Source organism: Brassica rapa, chromosome A01 (assembly GCF_000309985.2).
Source record: "Brassica rapa cultivar Chiifu-401-42 chromosome A01, CAAS_Brap_v3.01, whole genome shotgun sequence".
Lineage (NCBI taxonomy): Eukaryota > Viridiplantae > Streptophyta > Magnoliopsida > Brassicales > Brassicaceae > Brassica > Brassica rapa.
In genome coordinates, this window is record NC_024795.2 from 21,612,916 (window position 1) to 21,629,695 (window position 16,780).

A 16,780-nucleotide genomic window follows, 5' to 3' on the forward strand; every position below is an offset into this window, starting at 1 on the left:
GAGTTTTATAAAATAGTATTCTCTCTGTTATTTTGAGTTTTGAAATCGAAGTAACTATTTTGATAAAAATAGGGGTTATTTCGGATAAAATAGTTACTTCTGAACTCTGTCACATAGCTCTTCTTTTAAGGTTGGATTCTTGCAAAATCCACAAGTTGACCGACTTATCGTATAATGCCTTTACGGGAACCTTATTACACGTCAGTTGTCTTCGCGTGTATGGCACTCATAGAGATCTTCTGAACTGAAGTATAATGGAAGACAATACCTATTACCAAGACTGAATGGCCTTCATCTTTGGCGGATCTGGTCAAGCTCCAGTCGCTAGGATTAATGGATTATCGCATAACACAGTTGTCAGGCCATATTCCTCCTGGTCTCGCGCACCTAACCAGTCATATATCATAAGGGTTCAAAACTTCTCAGATCTCCCATTGTTGGTTTATTCATCACAGAATGCACTAATTCAGACTTGCGTGATAAGAGATACTTTGCATTGTTTATGATTTTGTCATCACTAAACCCTTAACGCCATTTTGCATTCATGTGGTGAAAAGCTCGAGAAAAATGGAATCAAACTTGGATGCTTTATTATGCATATAACTGAACTGTGAATTGTGTAAAGCAAATGGCAAACAGTCCAAGGAGAGAGATGAGAGATTCTAAACAACTTTGTTTTGGTAACTTTGCTTCTCACTTCTTTTGCTGAGTCTTGAGTTCTTTTACCCTCTCTTCCGTAGCTTTCAATGCTTCCCCGTAGATAGTTATTAACTGCCAAAAATAATAACACCACACCCAATGAGGGAGAAGAATAAAAAGAAGGGAACCGGTCACAAAATTTGTCAGACGAATGACTCAAGAATCGTAAATTCACCTCATCGATCTCTTCAGGTGAGATGATGAGCGGTGGAGACATCATTATGCTATCACCTGCAACGCGGACTAACATCCCACGCTTCTGGCACTCGGCTCCAAAGTATGCGCCAACACCTGGTAACATCAGTTGAGAATGGTGTAAGAATCTTAGTAAGGTAATAATGAGTTTAGGAGACTCTTTTTGTTTTTGTGTTTTTTACCCCATTCTGGTGGAAATAGTTCGTTTGGTGACTTGTTGTCAGTAAACTCAGTCCCAAGAATCAAACCCGTTCCTCTTATCTGAAAATTATCACAAAAATGCCCAACTGTTCAATCAAATACATGAAAAGAAAAGCTGGTGAGTAATCAATCAAGAGAAACTATACCTCTCCAATAATAGGACTAGTCTTGGCAAAAGCTTTAAGACCATCTTGAAACCTTGGGGCAACTTTGGCCACATGCTCTGGTGTGTTCCTCTCTCTGTAATATGAATATCAACGTCAGAAAATGCTGATAAATAAAAGAGAAAATTACTCACTATGAGACAGATTTTGAGCTTTTGGCAAATTACAGTTTTAAACTCAGCACACTTGAATGAACTAGCAAAGTGACAAACTTACTTGTATATCTTTAACGCTTCAATCGCTACAGCACATGAAACTGGATGACCAGAATAAGTAAATCCATGCGAGAAAGCACCTGAAATACCAAAAAAAAAAAAAAGTGGTTTTTAAGATGAGAACATTGGAGTCTTACCAACGTTGAGCAAAACTAAAAACGTACCTAGCTTGTTGCTTTGAGAATAAATGACATCTGCTACTTCTTGACTCATAAGAATGGCTCCAATCGGCATATATGCTGAAGAAAGTGCCTGCATATGTATTTGAACATTTACCAATCGTCCGGGGAAATTTTCCAACAAGGATAAAAGGCTACTAATCGGTCTGCAAGATCTCACCTTAGCTAATGATACAAGATCTGGCTTGATGTTGTATTTGTCACAGCCAAACATTGTTCCAAGCCTTCCAAATGCACATATCACCTTAAAGGCCAAACAAAATACAAATGGTCAATAACATCTTTTTTCTTGATCCATTTTGGAGTCATGGTTCAGTTAGATATGCACATACTTCATCAGCAATGAACAGGATATCATACTTCTTAACAACAGCTTGAATCTGCAATACAGAAAGAGACCAATGTACTTGGTACTTAGTACCAAGAAATAGCATAATCATTGCTAAATGTACTTAGTACCAACAAAGTTTATGAAAATGACCTTCTCAAAGTAAGTAGCAGGTGGAGGTATCACACCACCAGCACCCATGACTGGTTCAGCAATAAAAGCACCAATCTAGTAAGAAGACATTTATGTTAGATTGAGATGCCAACATTATCTTCAATGCATAAGGATGGCAATTTCAGTTGAATGTTTACTGTTTCTGGTCCCTCCTTAATGATGAGATCCTCTAAATTCTTGGCTAATCTGGTTGAGAACTCCTCTTCCGTCTCACCTGGACAAACAATTCCGAGGTTAGAATCAAAGATTACTTTTACTTGTAAAGTGGAAGCGAGAGCCACTCATACCTGGAAGATGAAAACGCCAGTAGTGAGGGCAATCTGTGTGTAGCACAAACGGTGCAGGTAAATCAAAGTTTTGGTGCAGTGCTGGAAGGCTGAAAAAAATGGATTACATTTGTTAATAAGAAAAAAGAAAATATTTGGCACTTCTTCTAAAGAGGTACTATGTTTTATCTTACCCGGACAGACTTGCTGATATTAGAGTGGAGCCATGATACCTGAAGACCATAGCACCGCACTTATAAGCACATTATAAAACACAGTCAAGCACACAAAACAAAATGACAAAGGATATATCTTTTTCTCACGATTTCTTTCTTGCGATAAACTTTTTCTTCTCAGGCCTTCCAAGTGCGTTATTGTAGTACCAGACGAGCTTGACCTGCATATACATAACATGAGATTTATGAGCAAAAATCTTAAAGGTCAACTGCTTAACATGAAAATAGGGGGATAAAGGTACGGGGTGTAGTTATGGAAACCTGGGTATCATTGGCCTCTGATCCACTGTTTGTAAAAAAAGCTTTGGCCATTTTGTTAGCCGTGAACATGGCTAGAAGATCCTTAGCAAGATCCTGTTAAGCAGGGAAAAACATCACAGTGATCAAATTCTCTTTGATTACCCATCAAGTATACCACACTGAAAGCAGCAGCATACTGTAGAAAACACATAATAATAATGATAACAGAAGGAAAAGTGTTGAGTACCAGAGAAGGCTTAGTAGTACGGTTCCAGAATGAGTGATAAAACGGCAAAGTTTTCAACTGCTCCACGGCAGCAGAAACAAGCCGTGCCTCATTTCCTCCTACAAGAATTTTGGATACCAGTCAAATTCCATGCATGTACAAAGAGAAAGTGATAGAAGGAATGTGAGGAATAATAAATACCTAAGGCAGTACACCATAGACCAGCGAGAGAATCAAGATACTTTTTGCCATGGTCATCATACACATAACTTCCCTGTAAGAATAATGAAAGTTTTTAAGAAAAATTTTAACACTCAAACACTGATGAAAGTAGTAATGGTGTATCCAAAAAGAAAAGAAGAAGGATCACCTCAGATTTGGCAATGATCAAAGGATGTAAATCAGCACTCTGCCACCCAGCTGTAAAAGGTGCCAGCATATCATGCCCTTTAGACCTGCTTAGAAAAATATAGCCCATTTCCACTATTCATAACAAGCTCATTAAGCCTTTGGTAATTTACAGAAATCAAACTGACCCAACTATGGTTTGCTTCTGGGGTGAAGCCTCTGTAGTAAAGATCCTCGAACCAGAAGAAGAAGAAGCAGCATACCTGCTCTGCAAAGTAACCTGCGCATGTGAGAGAGAGGAGAGATGTATATTATCATTAAGAGGTTTGAGCTAAGAAAGATGAATCAAAATCAATTTTTTGAGTTAGTCTATAAAAGTACAATTCCTTCAAAATCACTATTTGGAATATTTATTATAAAATAAATTAAAAAAGGTTCCCTGATTACTGGAGAATCCCAAAAAAAAAAGAAAATAATACTCCTTTTTTTCATCAAGATCCATGTCAATGATGGGAATATCAATTTGGTTATTCCCAAAAAAAAAACACAGTTCAACAATTCATCTGACTCCTGAACTATTAAAGCACTAATTTTACCAAAAAAAAAAAAAAAAAACTACTAAAGCACTAAGTGTGACGAGTGCTGCCTACGAGAGAACACATGATTTATTGGTTCAATTCGTGAAAAATATCTCTAGGTAAAAGAAAAACAATTGAAGATCATCTATCTAGAGATCCTAAGAGAAGATCATCGAACGGAGCGAGTGAAGAGAAAGTGGATGGTATCGAGGAGAGAACCTGAGAGGAACGAGCCATCCGTCGGAGGCTGTTGATCATTGTCATTTCTCCGTAAGACAGAAGCTCCAAGAAACAGAGAGATGTAATCTGTTGAATGAGAGTGAGCGTTTTTTTTTAAGATTGGTTTTTGATTAACAGAGGAGGAGTAACATCATCATCGTCTTATTATAATAATCTCTCTGCTCTGAGAGTTCCCTTTGATTTTGAACTATGACGTGTCATTGAGTCACTATTATTATTTGGAAAACATTATTTTAGTGTTTTAACTTTTATTCACACAACCCAAATTTTAATTTGGCAGCCATCATAAAACGCACCAACTAGGCCAACTGGTAGATAAAAGAAATATACACATTTCAAATTTGGTTGCATAAAGAACTAAAGTTAGCACGACAAAATTAATTATGATTTATTATGTAAGATTTATTAGCATAATAACATATCTATCCTATACTAAAAGGTGAATATGAAGAGCATACAGCATGCCACGTCAGACAATAAAATCATTCAATCATAAAGCTTTAAATCGCCACGTCATTTTCACTTATGTCGAGTGAAGCCCGAAACTGGCCCAATACAAGCCGTGTCTAGCCTAAGCCCTAATTTGTCTGAAGCGTAAAGAGTTCTTCCGACTCTTCCACTTCGTCTACCTGATTTCTCTGTACCTCTGTTACGGCTTGCTCCTCTCTTCTTTATTGTTTTGTCCTGCCTCCCTCTTCAGACAACACTCGACTCTTCCACTTCGTCTCCACCGTCTCGGTTGATCTGTAATCTTCGTCTTCACCTGAATGCTTTGAAATCTCTTCCTTGGATATGATGGTATATCGTTATTTGGAGATTCGATTTTTAAATATGAGAAATTTAGTTTTCACCGCCGGTATGCTTGGTTGCTGTGAAAGTGAAATTTCCCACTGCTTGGACCTAACTAAAATGAATAGCAAATCTCTATGGCTGCATCCTACCTTTTACACTTTTTTTTGATTCAATTATTTTGTCATCCTTCTTTGGTGAGTATAAGATGACTTATTAATGCTTTATTACAATTTTTTGTTCACAGCAACAGCCGAGCATCTTTCCATCCTATATGTGCAAGGGAGGTAGGGAATAGGCTAGAAATCTGGGGAAAACATGGGTGTGACACTGTAAGTTTCATCAGTTACAGAACGGAATCATAGACATTAGTGCTGTTTTTTCTTTAACAATATAATACATTTTAGGTTGAACTGCGAGCGTTCTGCTCGAAGCATTCAGATATTCAAGATAGTGGAAGGCCTATAAATGGTGGAAATATTAATGCAGCTGATCCCCCTGTATGTCATCTTCCAACAGAATCTATAAGAGTTCGCCTAATTAATTAATGATGAGACGGGAGTTTAAGTAGGAGCACAAGGTACAGGTTCTGATATTTCGAGAAACAGTGAGTTGCAAGAACTGGAATCACCGCGTTCAGAATTTGACAGATCTGCAACAAACATTGTTGAATCAGGGATGACTGAGAGGAGCACCGATAATGAAAAAAATCGATCCGAGTCTCTTAGTTTTGTACTGATTCTGAAAAAGGTGTGTATAGCTATTAACTTAGATTTTTGTTCAAAAAATAAAAAGCTATTAACTTAGATTATCTGTACCTGTTGACTCTCTTGCTTATTGAATAACATTTTTTTCAGTTGATCAACCTGGGGAAAGTAGATGTGAAGGATGTGGTTGCAGAGATTGGGGCCAATCCTGATGCTTTGAATGCCAAACTTATGGTAACACGTAATACTTCTCATACCTGCTTAAAACGTCTGTGTTTTCATTGTGGCTTTCTGTAAATTGATTCATATATTAATAATTTGTTACAGTTAGGATTGAGCCTAGGGTAAGAAGCATAGTCAGAGGAGTGAGGAGCCTTGGTCTCTGATGCGGTGGAGGTAGAGATCCGGCTGCCATTGTGATTCTCTTGCTCACTCATGATTAAAGACCCAATCTTATGTTACGATTCCGCGATTCTTCCTCACCTTCTTCGATACGATCTCATGTTAATTGTGCCTCGACACAAAAAAAATATTATTTTCTTTTCTTTTTCTTTTTGGTTTAGAATAACTAAATGAATTAAAAATATTTGGCAGGGTTACACTGGCATTATTAATTTGTTTGTATAATCTTTTTTGTAGTTTCTTTGTTACTCGATCTATGATGTATCCTGCTGTCAACGCAGGGGCACGCCCACCGTGGCGAGAAAAAGGCAGGAGCCTCAGGCCTGCACTTCAATAAAAAAATTTAAGGCTCCACTGACTGTACTGAAGTGTCGGGCAGCTAACTGTACTGAAGGCATTGTGATGTTAGATTCTGACATTGTAGATCCTGCTGAAATTTGCACTGGTAATGGTTTTGTAGTTGATGAAGCTAAAGCTAATAAGCCAGTTTTGAAAAAGAATTCACTGGGAATTTGCCATCTGATCATTCTCCACAAGAATAGGTAATCTCACATGGTTAGCATACACAAATAGTTGCTACTTATTAACTATCAAATACTGGTTAGTTATGTTACCAAAGTTGAAACGTAACTGCTTCGGTATTATTTTTATGCGCAAGTATCTCCTGATGAGATTCTGGATTTTGTGTGTTGTTCTTATATACAGAAACCAGTAGTGCTTTATTAATGCATATTTATGTTACTTTAATTATTTCTTTCAAAACCAGATTTATATTGATGTACTATTACAGACCGAACTGGACCACAACCAAACGCATGGCTCCATCCTACTGCCACACAGTCAGCAGCAGCGTTTCTGCATCTCCCTGTCGAGGATGAGATATGGGGAAGAAATGGTGGTGGTCAAAGAAGTGATGGAAGATGTGATTTGGTTCCGTGGGCCAACAAATTTGTCACTATCGCATCTATGCACTGCAAGCTCCTTATGTGAGAAGACTAGAAGTGACACAGCTTCTTATATGAGAAGCCTACCAATGTAAGTGTTATTGACTGAGCTCACTTTCGTATGAACATGGTAGTGGTTTTAATCGTCTAACTATGTCATACTTAGTGGCAGCCAAAACCAACATGGAGGTGTTGTGAGAGGTGGTTACTTAAGGCAGAGGCCAAGCTGGTGATGGCCAAGGGAATAAAGGTGGTCAAACTAGAGATTGTGGTGCCTAAAATTGGGATTGAAAAATGGAATAAAAAGCTCTGACATGGTATTAGGAAGATCATGTAGATAACAATAGCTGAAGGTTTCTACAGTTGTGGATCATCAGGTAAACACAGTCCTATCTCTCTAGGAGCACCCGGAGCTAAAGCCTTTCTTGCTCAGACTTGTGCAGTGATCTTTTTCGTAATTCAGTGGCTTATTGGCTACATGACAATTGTTTCTACGTAGAGTCTAGAGTCTGCACCGAGTGTACGATAGCTGAAGACGGACCGGTTTTTTTCATATGCAAGGAAGATGGGAATGTTTCAATCTCCATCAGTAGCTTAACCCTCTTCACATTCAAGATGGTGTGGTTACAGTTCTCTCTCATCTCGACTCTGACTGAGTTGTTAGTTGTTTATCTAATGAATAAGCAAACCAAATCCAAGTGAAATACATGTTCCAGAATATGGTTTTTAAAAAGTGATATAAGATATGTATCATTTTTATCAAAAAAAAAGATATGTATCATTATGTTTGTGGAAATATGTTTTGTTTTGATATAAATTTGGCTGACTAAATAAAATTTTGTGAATCACATTACTTTTAAAATTGGTATTTATACAAAATTTAATTTCCAATTTTATAAATCAGACGAAAAATTATTATGCAACTTTAAGTAAATATAAGAACCAATTCCACATTTCATAGGAAAAATGGTTGTCAATAAAAAAAAAATATTTTTTCCATCTAATCTTTCTAAATTAATATGTATACATTTTCATGTCATTTGTATTTAACATATAAGTTCACATCACCTACCTTTCTGGTAAAAATTTCCCCAATTTACCCAAACAAAAAAGGTTAATTAATCATGTAAGCCAAAGCATATGTAGTTTTAAAAATACACATGATGCAAAGAATTATTAATCATAATCCAGAAGCTACAAAAAAGTTCATAGTTGATCTGCTTTAAAACATATACAAGCAAAACATAACTTTTATATCTCTAACATTTGTTCCATCTTATTTAAAATTATATTATATGTCAACGACTGTAAAGTTTTCACTATGGGAACCAATCATCATCTATGTTCAAAGAGCTGTTTTAAAACATAAATAACTGGAAATATAAATTTATCGTGATGAAAAATATTATTCATTGAATAGATAAAGACAACAAAATATAATACATATGATTAAAAAAAATTATGTATAAGGACGATGATGCTCGCTTTACCATTGATAATACAGTTTTACTTTGTCACCATAATAATTAAAAACCATCAAAGACTTATGAACCAGGATAAGAGTCAAGTTTAATGCATGATTTTGAGCAAAATAACACAAATACAATTCCGAGCATGATTTTTACGAAAACCTAACTTAAAGCAACATTTTAACGTCTTCCAAACTATCTATGTATTCTAAACTCAGTTTTGGTATTTTGGAAAACTAGAAAACACAATCTTATTACAATTTAGAAAAAGTCAAAATTAATTAACATGCTATATTTAAACAACCAAAATCAGAGCATGTCATCCTCCTTCTTTATATATTTGTTAGACGATAAAGTGTTTGCAAAATTTAAAGACAAATTATCCGCGCGTAGCGCGGAAAACGACCTAGTGGTGGTAATGGTGAGATAAAGAATGAAATTATTTTTATTACTGATATAAACTGTAGTCATTGGTTCCCTTCTTTAACATATGCACCCAAAAGATTACGGATGGAACCATAATTACTACTTTCATTATAAATCAGTCACATTCATATCATAGATGACAACAACACGTCACATCAGATAAACACTTTTGTCGTTCAATTATTATTATTTGTTTATATAGTATAAAAATGCATGCGTTAAACATATAAAATATCTGAAAAGTAAACCACTTGCCGTTTTACAGCTCAATAAACGCTGACAAGTTCAAGTTACCACGGCGCAATGTAGCACCTGACGCCGGCTTGCAATCATTCGTTCGTATCTGTGGAGAGGGGAGGGAAAACGATAAAAAAAAAAGAATCAAATTTTAACAAGTCAAGTCCTATCTCCTAATAATCCTTCACAACTCACTCACTCACTCACTCACCACCGATCTTTCCTTCGCCGACTGTAAAGTCTCAATTGTCCTCTTTTGATTACAAAGTTTGCTTATTTCTTGCTATAAATAGTTGTTGATTTGCTTTACTGATCAAACCCAGAAAGAAAGTTTGTTTCTTTTTGAGTAATTCAGTTGTTAAATGCAGTCCTGCAGGTTGTTGTTCTCATCTTGGTGATCGTTGAAAGTTTTTGATACTATGGGTGCTTCAGGGAGATGGATTAAAACATTGGTTAGTTTCAATAAGTCAAGGTCTTCAAACATTGACATGATGACTATGTTGGTTAACGATTGTATACAATTTCATTTTATTAATGTTTGTACAATTGGTTAAGGCCAAGGTTGCTACCAAGAGCCGGTTTAGGAAAAAACATTCAGTTGATTTAGACGCTGAGAAACTTCAAGATTCATATGCGCATAGTGTAATAGATACTGGAGTCTCTACTTCAACTTCACTACAATCCTACTGTGGTGCACCTTATGAAGAGCAAAGTAAGGAACATTATGCTGCAACACGCATCCAAACAGCTTTTCGAGCCTTTCTCGTATGTGTTTTCGCCTTTTGTCATTTGCTATTGTGACCGGACTGAGAAAAAGATGATACGTTCTCTCAGGCTAGAAGGGCTTTACGAGCGTTGAAGGGACTGGTTAGACTTCAAGCACTCGTTAGAGGACACTCTGTGAGGAAACAAGCAGCTGTGACGCTTCGGTGCATGCAAGCGTTAGTGAGAGTGCAGGCTCGTGTACGGGCTAGACGTGTTCGCCTCGCCTTGGAGAGTGAAACGCGTCAGCAACTACAGCAACAGCTAGCAGATGAAGCCCGAGTTCGAGAAATAGAGGTGATATGTCACTCACTTGTCTCAGTTATTTATAATCTTCATACACTAATTTGTCAACTATGTGCTATTATCTCTCAGGAAGGTTGGTGCGATAGCATTGGTTCTGTTGAACAGATCCAAGAAAAGCTGATAAAGAGGCAGGAAGCTGCAGCTAAGCGTGAGAGAGCTATGGCATATGCTTTGACTCACCAGGTTACTCACAACCTCTATGTTCTAGTTAAGAAGTCTTTGTTGTTTCTTTGTGGCTTTAAAAATATTTTTATTTTACATTTAAAATGCTCTCTTGAAGTGGCAAGCAGAGACTAGGCAGTTATCTGCGCACAATGGATTTCAACCTGAGGAAAAAAACTGGGGACGGAACCGGTTTCTTGATAGTTACCTAGTGGAAGATGCAAAATTAGGTGAAAACAACATAGAGCAGGCTGAGAATGTGCATAAAACGCAGATGAAAAGTGCAAGCAAGATGCAAAACACTTCAAATCTTGTGTCCGGTGTTTCAAGTCAGAAGGCAACATGGCCACCATCTCTGTCTGATGGTGATTCGTCTTCTCCTGTAATATCTTCAAGCATGCCAGTGGTGTCCAAGGCTAGGTCTAAGCCAACTAAAGACGATCTTGCTGTAGAAGTTAACTCAAGACCTGTAGCTGGTTTAAGATCAAGAAAGCCAGATAGATCTTCAAGAGGACGGTTGTCTCTGCCAAACAGTGGTCAGATCTCTTTCTTTCCCCTTTTTATGATTTGAGTGAATAGCCCTTTTAAGTCAAGATTGTGAATGTTCTTGAGCAGGAAAGTCCTTAGGATCTCAGTCTGCTAAAGCCAAACGAGCAGGAACACTCACGCCAACATCTCAAAAAGTAGCAGTTGAAGACAACTCTGCCCAAAACCAGAGAAGACGCAACTCTGAGCCAACAAAATAGAGGCTTGCATAGAGCCCTTGCTAGAGTCTCTGAGAATCGTCAGTCCAAACGCCTCTCCCATTGTCCCTGTACATACGCAGCTTCTGATAAAGAGAAACACAAAAACATGGGAGAACACATTGGTTTTCAGACTCTAGAGCTTCTTGGTTCACCGACCAAGAAGAGAACAACGTGGTATTGGCGTCTCCTGCCTTCATTGTTGTTATCCATGTAGCCATCCTTTTCTCTCCATGATTCTCTGTGCGTAGTATTATAATATAAGGTGTTTAGAGTCTATTTGTGAAATAGTTTTCGTCGGAAGAACAAACTCATGCTTCAGGCTCTTCCCCTATGTATATAGTACGTTGTATTGTATAAGTTCTAGTTTTAAAGAGTGATTATATTACACTATCAGCTATCATAAGAATTTATTACATAGCTTATGATCTCTCTTTGAAAGGACAAAGTGGTTTAATTCAAGTGTAGGGACGAATATTTTAGCAAGTGGAAAGATACGTCAAAGTGGAGGGGCAAACACTGGAAGCTGGTGTGAGGTTGAATCTCTTCTATATCTTGCATCTTGATGAAGTGTTGATGCCAATCTCTCTTGTCCCTCTCTTACTTCACTCCTCGGGTTATTTCTAGTCTGGATATTAACGAGAGGTCCTCCGAAGAAGATAGAGTCGCCGGTATATATCAGTCTTCTCTCGGCTTGCTGCAGAGGAAGATGAGCCTTTAGCGTTGATGAACCTTGAGGTGGAAGAATGGCTCTTTGATTCCTATTGCGGACTTGAGGCATTGTCGTTACAGGAGCTGATGATACGTATCTCCCAGCTTCAGCATCCCAAACAACTGATGTCTTCCTCACATCTCTCAGAAGAGAAGTTGAAGGAGCAGAGAGAAACAGTGGATCAGCGCTGTTTCCTCTGTGCGTGTGATCGGTTGTTGTAGGGAAGCGATGGCCATTTACTGTAGAATATTGAGGGAGAGGAGCAAGTGTGACTGACTCGTCGTCATACTCATCCCGGCTACTTTGGCTTGGTGCAGCAAAGGAGTTTCTAGAGTGAGATGGCTTTAAACCATTGTTCCGCATCTCTTTCCTTGCAGCCACATTTGCATCTGTGCTTACACTACTAAGTTCATGATCAGGTAAATGGGGATGATTGTGTATTGGTCTCATGACAGATGAAGATGCTCTGGCTCTGGCAGCTGCTCTCGCAGCTTCATTTGCGTCCAGCTTCGCTAGCTTCCATGCACTGCGTTTGACGGATCTTTTGGGAGCCTTGATGCCTCTCTCTGGATCTACGGTAGACGGGACCATGTGAGAGCCTAGTTGGGGAATCACTTCATCCTGCAACAGAAATAAACATCATCTCTATCTAAAACATGCATGCAAACAATTAGATGATATGTATGAGTTATAGAACACAAGTATTTGGAGTTACCTGATTATCAAACACTCTAGGTGGAGTGCACCAGACCCCCTTTCTGTATGATGGCCCGAGAGAGCTTCCACCACTAATGCCAGATCCGGTTGGAGAATAGAGCACACTCTGAATCTCCTCGTCAACAGATGCTCCAGCTGGTGTCTCGCTCATGGCTCTTATTGCCAGTAAATAATCATATGTTGTAAGTCCCTACCCATAAGAATAAGACAAAGCTCACGTTGATTATATTGGAACATCCCATCAGCAAACTTTTTTAAAAAAAAAGTGTAGACATAAACGTAGGAAGAGCTTCTTACTGACCTTTTTAATGAGCAACGTGTGGAAAAAGAGAAGTTGGGCCAGATGATAACATGCCGGAGTGGTAACAACAGTGCAAACACCCTAACATAACTTGCCAGAGACAAACATTAGGAACACTGGAGCTTTATTATTATTATTATCAAATGCCAAAGCAACGAATGCTTACAACAACTGCCGCAAGAGGTGCTCGAGAGAAGCTGCTTCCGAGTCTATTGACAATTTCTGTCTCCATTCTCTTCTTATCAGAAAATACACGCACAATCACTGCTACTCCCACTGCTGCTTCAATAATGAGCTGATGAGGTAGAAAAAGTGTAACCTATCTATTATTAGCGGTTTAAGTGAAAAACAAAATAAGTTCATTAGGAAAGCATATTACATACCCAGAGAAGGCTGGCAGTAATCAGAGATACAAAAGTCATGTAGTTTTTGCGGCCGACACAATTGTTAAGCCACTGTATCATCCATTTACTTCCCAGTCAAAATATCCCATACAAGAGTAACCTAGTTGCAAGAAAAAATATTTACCTTGCAATGGTGATCGAAACCAACAACACATTTGTCACAGCTCTTACAATGCTTGCTAGAGTTATGTACCTGTGAATACATCCTTAACTCAGAACAACAAGGCTTACAACATCTAAAGTCTAAAGAGCATACGTGTGTTTGTGTACACTTGACATACACAACAATTGGGACTTTAGAAAAACAAAAACAAAAAACAAAAACAATAGGGACTTATTAGTAGCTTTCTGAATCTTGGAACCATGTTATCATTATTATACCTCACAATTGCAAAACATGCAATATAGACCCACCCTGCTATTTCCCTGTTCTTCTTCCTGTTTCCAGCAGTCATCAAGAACAAACACACAACAGAAGATAGCCAGAGGGTTATAGCAAGATTTTCTAGTAACAGAGTCCTCCACTCTTTCATCATCTCCTACAGAACCTCTGACTACACTAGAGTTTGCTGCAAAGGTAGAACTCATTGAGACACCTGAAGGACAAGACTGCAACTGACTGCCAGATTCATTAAAACTCCTGGAGATATCTCTGGCCGATAAAGGATGAGTCATGATTCTTGGATCCGCAGGATTAATAGCAGTACACCGAACATACAGAACGAATACAAGAAGAGCCTGAAAACACACATCATCCATCAACACACAAGAAGAGGTTTTATCAAAAAAAAAAGAAAAAAAAACACACAAGAAGAGCCTTATGGAAGTATAAAGCATTGAACATACCACCGGAGAGTAAACACCGATCAAAACGTATTCCCAGAACCGTCCTCCGGCAAAAGGAGCGAAGAAAGCAAAGTAAGCGACCACCAACAAGCAAAACACCGTCACCGCAATCATCTGACAACCAAAACATCACCAAACTAGTAAGTAGTAACTGTTGTCGATTGAAACATGCAGAACTGAGTTCGATTCATCACAATGGAGTACTACCTGAAGAATGTCAGCGGGAAGTTGCCAGCCGTGTCTCCTCACCATAGCTTCTGTAGCAGCGAGAAGAACCAGAGATGAACCAAAACTCTTTATCACGTCACGACCGAGAAGATAGCAGTCTTTCTCTGACTGTGGCAGGTTTAAGTCATTATTAAGTCTGACACAATTCTATTAGTATGTGAAGAGTTGAGGACTAATCTCGTGGACTAATTATATTATACAAAATGACTCTATGTCATTTTAATATTTTTGTATCTTAAATTAGTTACTTTTTCAAATTTTTCTTTTTAACTTTTGTGAGTGGAATCTGTCGAGAAATTTTAGCGGTAAAATTTTGACATTAAAATGTAGAAATTATAAAAAGAAAATTTTAGTGGATAATTTATAAGAAACAAAAAAAACTCGCCACTATTAGACATTTTTTTTGGTTTTCTCGATATTATAAGAAATGACGGAAACAACTAAAAATCTAATTCCGTTAATTTAATTAAAAGTCATTAATGATTTTGTTTCTGAAGGTTTTGGGTTTGAGTTCTACAATTGACATTTCACCAAAAAATTATGCATATAAATAGAAAAAAAATTATATTAGTTTTTAGCATGAGTACAACAGTACAGTGTAATTTTTTATTAAAGGATTTAGAATGGAAAAATAAAAGGGCTTTTTGCAGAATTGACCTATAACTTAAAGTCAAACACAAAACTAACCTCCATTTTTTTTGAAAATTGGTTTTGCCCTATTCACCCCACAGGTTCATATAATTTACGAAAATGCCATCAATTTTTTTTTTTTTTCGAAAATGACATTTTTACTCTCTCACCCTCATCATCTTCAAGTAATTACAAGATTGTCATTGTCATCAATACCACAACCACCATGAACAACCAATTTGAAGCTCTTAATGCTCCCAAAATCGATTTACTTTTCTTCCTTTTTCATTCTTGTGAACTAAACACAACATATCTCTCACTTTCTCTCCACAATCAAATCTCGGAAAAAAATCCTGGACGACTTACAAGTAAGTCGTCTCGTGGACGACTGAATTATAAGTCGTCTGTGTATAATTAAATCTTGAAGTTTTTTTTTTCAATTGCAAAACTAACCTATGACGACTTAACTGTAAGTCGTCTACTTTTAAAAAATATTATTATTTTAATTTTCACTAGACGACTGAAATGTAAGTCGTCAAGAAAAGTCAAACTTCCGAAATAATCCAGTCAAATGCAAAACTAACCTATGACGACTGAAATGTAAGTCGTCTAGGTTCTTTGGAAATTTTTTTGAAACCAAACAATAGTAGACGACTTAACTTTCAGTCGTCTCAGGTTACAGATTTCAAAGTCAATTGCAAAAATAACTTCTGCGTTGACCAGACGACGTATAGTTTAGTCGTCTGGACAACTTAGATTGAAGTCGTCCGCGTCTTCTCCGCTAGTTTTTAAGTCTTCTACGTTAGTTTTTGAATAACTTGTATTTTTAAGAGTGATAAGTAACTTCAAGATATGTAAAACTCATATTTACAAAATATGTTCTCTCCCTTAGTTTTACTAAATTTGACTAAGTTTTTCAATGCAAACTTATAAAAAATATGATATGCTTTGACTAGTTACTATTGTTTGTTTCCATCTCTTAAGTATTATTGTTATAGACAATAATGATGACTATTGTTATGAGTTGGAAGAAGGGTTAAAATGCTTCTTAAATCATTGTATCAATATGAAGCTACCAACATTCTTGTTTATTAAGATGAGAAAAAGTCCATTGGAGTTTATTATTGCATATGAGAGATCCAAAGATAAAAAAAAGGCTACTGAAATCTATTATTTCATTGATTTGTAAATGTGTAAACACATTGTTAGCACATTTAATACATCTTGGAAAACATTATTACTGATTTTACAAAAAATTCACAACTAAAAGAGTAGACATGCAATTCACAAAACAGACCACAAACAAAACAATTATAGATCATTCTTCTACAAAGACAAGCTTGGACTCCACTTGATATGAAAAAAAACTTTGTCATAAGACTTCCAGGAAGTCCAGACGACTTTTAAGAAGTCCAGACGACTTCCAGGAAGTTTAGACGACTTTGTCAGAAGACTTTTAGGAAGTTCAGACGACTTTACAGGAAGTCCAGACGACTTTTAGGAAGTCCAGACGACTTTGTCAGAAGACTTCCAAGAAGTCCAGACGACTTCCAGATGACTTCCAGACGACTAACAGGTAAGTCGTCCCAGAAGTCTTCCAGATCTGAAAAACCTGCATATTAAATCCAGATCTGAAAAACCTGCATATCCAAAAACGTTCAAATGGCTTAAAAACAAAAAAAAATGAGTGGAAGATTAAATAAATC

General features: G+C 37.2%; 3 protein-coding genes and 1 long non-coding RNA gene across 10 annotated transcripts; 2 read left to right on the top strand and 2 right to left on the bottom strand.

The window, feature by feature from the left end:
* Positions 1-566: 566 nt before the first annotated feature.
* LOC103834779 (gamma-aminobutyrate transaminase POP2, mitochondrial) lies at positions 567-4,512 on the bottom strand. The gene is made up of 19 exons (XM_009110870.2): positions 4,269-4,512; positions 3,660-3,751; positions 3,494-3,578; positions 3,325-3,397; positions 3,145-3,242; positions 2,919-3,011; positions 2,745-2,818; positions 2,616-2,654; positions 2,443-2,531; positions 2,293-2,369; positions 2,135-2,209; positions 1,986-2,033; positions 1,814-1,897; positions 1,639-1,726; positions 1,476-1,554; positions 1,242-1,335; positions 1,077-1,155; positions 875-990; positions 567-771 (listed from the first exon to the last, which is right to left on the bottom strand). Exons 1-19 carry the CDS (start codon positions 4,311-4,313, stop codon positions 694-696), a joined length of 1,506 nt encoding a protein of 501 aa, XP_009109118.1. The 5' UTR covers positions 4,314-4,512; the 3' UTR covers positions 567-693.
* Positions 4,513-4,715: 203 nt separating this feature from the next.
* On the top strand, positions 4,716-7,621 carry LOC103834789. Its single transcript, XR_626561.3, has 7 exons — positions 4,716-5,087; positions 5,326-5,410; positions 5,486-5,828; positions 5,936-6,026; positions 6,113-6,729; positions 6,978-7,222; positions 7,304-7,621. It is a non-coding gene; the product is annotated as an uncharacterized LOC103834789 (long non-coding RNA).
* A 1,434-nt stretch (positions 7,622-9,055) lies between these two features.
* On the top strand, positions 9,056-11,624 carry LOC103834815 (protein IQ-DOMAIN 1). Of its 6 annotated transcripts, none has more exons than XM_009110901.3 (7): positions 9,056-9,497; positions 9,632-9,715; positions 9,819-10,028; positions 10,098-10,322; positions 10,401-10,514; positions 10,612-11,029; positions 11,109-11,624. In XM_009110901.3, exons 2-7 carry the CDS (start codon positions 9,683-9,685, stop codon positions 11,237-11,239), a joined length of 1,131 nt encoding a protein of 376 aa, XP_009109149.1. In that variant the 5' UTR covers positions 9,056-9,497; positions 9,632-9,682; the 3' UTR covers positions 11,240-11,624. The 6 variants fall into 6 exon arrangements, with proteins under 6 accessions (XP_009109149.1, XP_033142825.1, XP_033142836.1 ...); XM_033286934.1 differs by having other exon boundaries at positions 9,057-9,497; positions 9,632-9,762; positions 9,819-9,975; XM_033286945.1 differs by having other exon boundaries at positions 9,057-9,497; positions 9,632-9,735; positions 9,819-9,975.
* Positions 11,604-15,058, bottom strand: LOC103834803 (probable protein S-acyltransferase 20). Of its 2 annotated transcripts, XM_009110891.3 has the most exons (9): positions 14,424-15,058; positions 14,217-14,330; positions 13,752-14,108; positions 13,495-13,563; positions 13,350-13,421; positions 13,133-13,261; positions 12,967-13,047; positions 12,664-12,855; positions 11,604-12,569 (listed from the first exon to the last, which is right to left on the bottom strand). In XM_009110891.3, exons 1-9 carry the CDS (start codon positions 14,466-14,468, stop codon positions 11,736-11,738), a joined length of 1,893 nt encoding a protein of 630 aa, XP_009109139.1. In that variant the 5' UTR covers positions 14,469-15,058; the 3' UTR covers positions 11,604-11,735. The 2 variants fall into 2 exon arrangements, with proteins under 2 accessions (XP_009109139.1, XP_033142761.1); XM_033286870.1 differs by having other exon boundaries at positions 13,752-14,330; positions 14,424-14,589.
* Between the last annotated feature and the right edge of the window lie 1,722 nt (positions 15,059-16,780).

What these genes read in the sequence shown, in the direction of transcription:
- LOC103834779 (XM_009110870.2), bottom strand. Translation starts at nt 4,313, where the DNA reads ATGACAATGATCAACAGCCTCCGACGGATGGCTCGTTCCTCTCAG. An exon ending in TTTATCGCAAGAAAGAAATC is followed by an intron (nt 2,655 to 2,744) that starts GTGAGAAAAAGA and finishes TATGGTCTTCAG; the next exon opens with GTATCATGGCTCCACTCTAA. An exon ending in ATCTTGTATCATTAGCTAAG is followed by an intron (nt 1,727 to 1,813) that starts GTGAGATCTTGC and finishes ATACATATGCAG; the next exon opens with GCACTTTCTTCAGCATATAT.
- LOC103834815 (XM_009110901.3), top strand. Translation starts at nt 9,683, where the DNA reads ATGGGTGCTTCAGGGAGATGGATTAAAACATTG. An exon ending in GGAGATGGATTAAAACATTG is followed by an intron (nt 9,716 to 9,818) that starts GTTAGTTTCAAT and finishes CAATTGGTTAAG; the next exon opens with GCCAAGGTTGCTACCAAGAG. An exon ending in CATATGCTTTGACTCACCAG is followed by an intron (nt 10,515 to 10,611) that starts GTTACTCACAAC and finishes GCTCTCTTGAAG; the next exon opens with TGGCAAGCAGAGACTAGGCA.
- LOC103834803 (XM_033286870.1), bottom strand. Translation starts at nt 14,468, where the DNA reads ATGGTGAGGAGACACGGCTGGCAACTTCCCGCTGACATTCTTCAG. An exon ending in TTCCCGCTGACATTCTTCAG is followed by an intron (nt 14,331 to 14,423) that starts GTAGTACTCCAT and finishes TTTGGTTGTCAG; the next exon opens with ATGATTGCGGTGACGGTGTT. An exon ending in GTTTCGATCACCATTGCAAG is followed by an intron (nt 13,422 to 13,494) that starts GTAAATATTTTT and finishes TGGATGATACAG; the next exon opens with TGGCTTAACAATTGTGTCGG.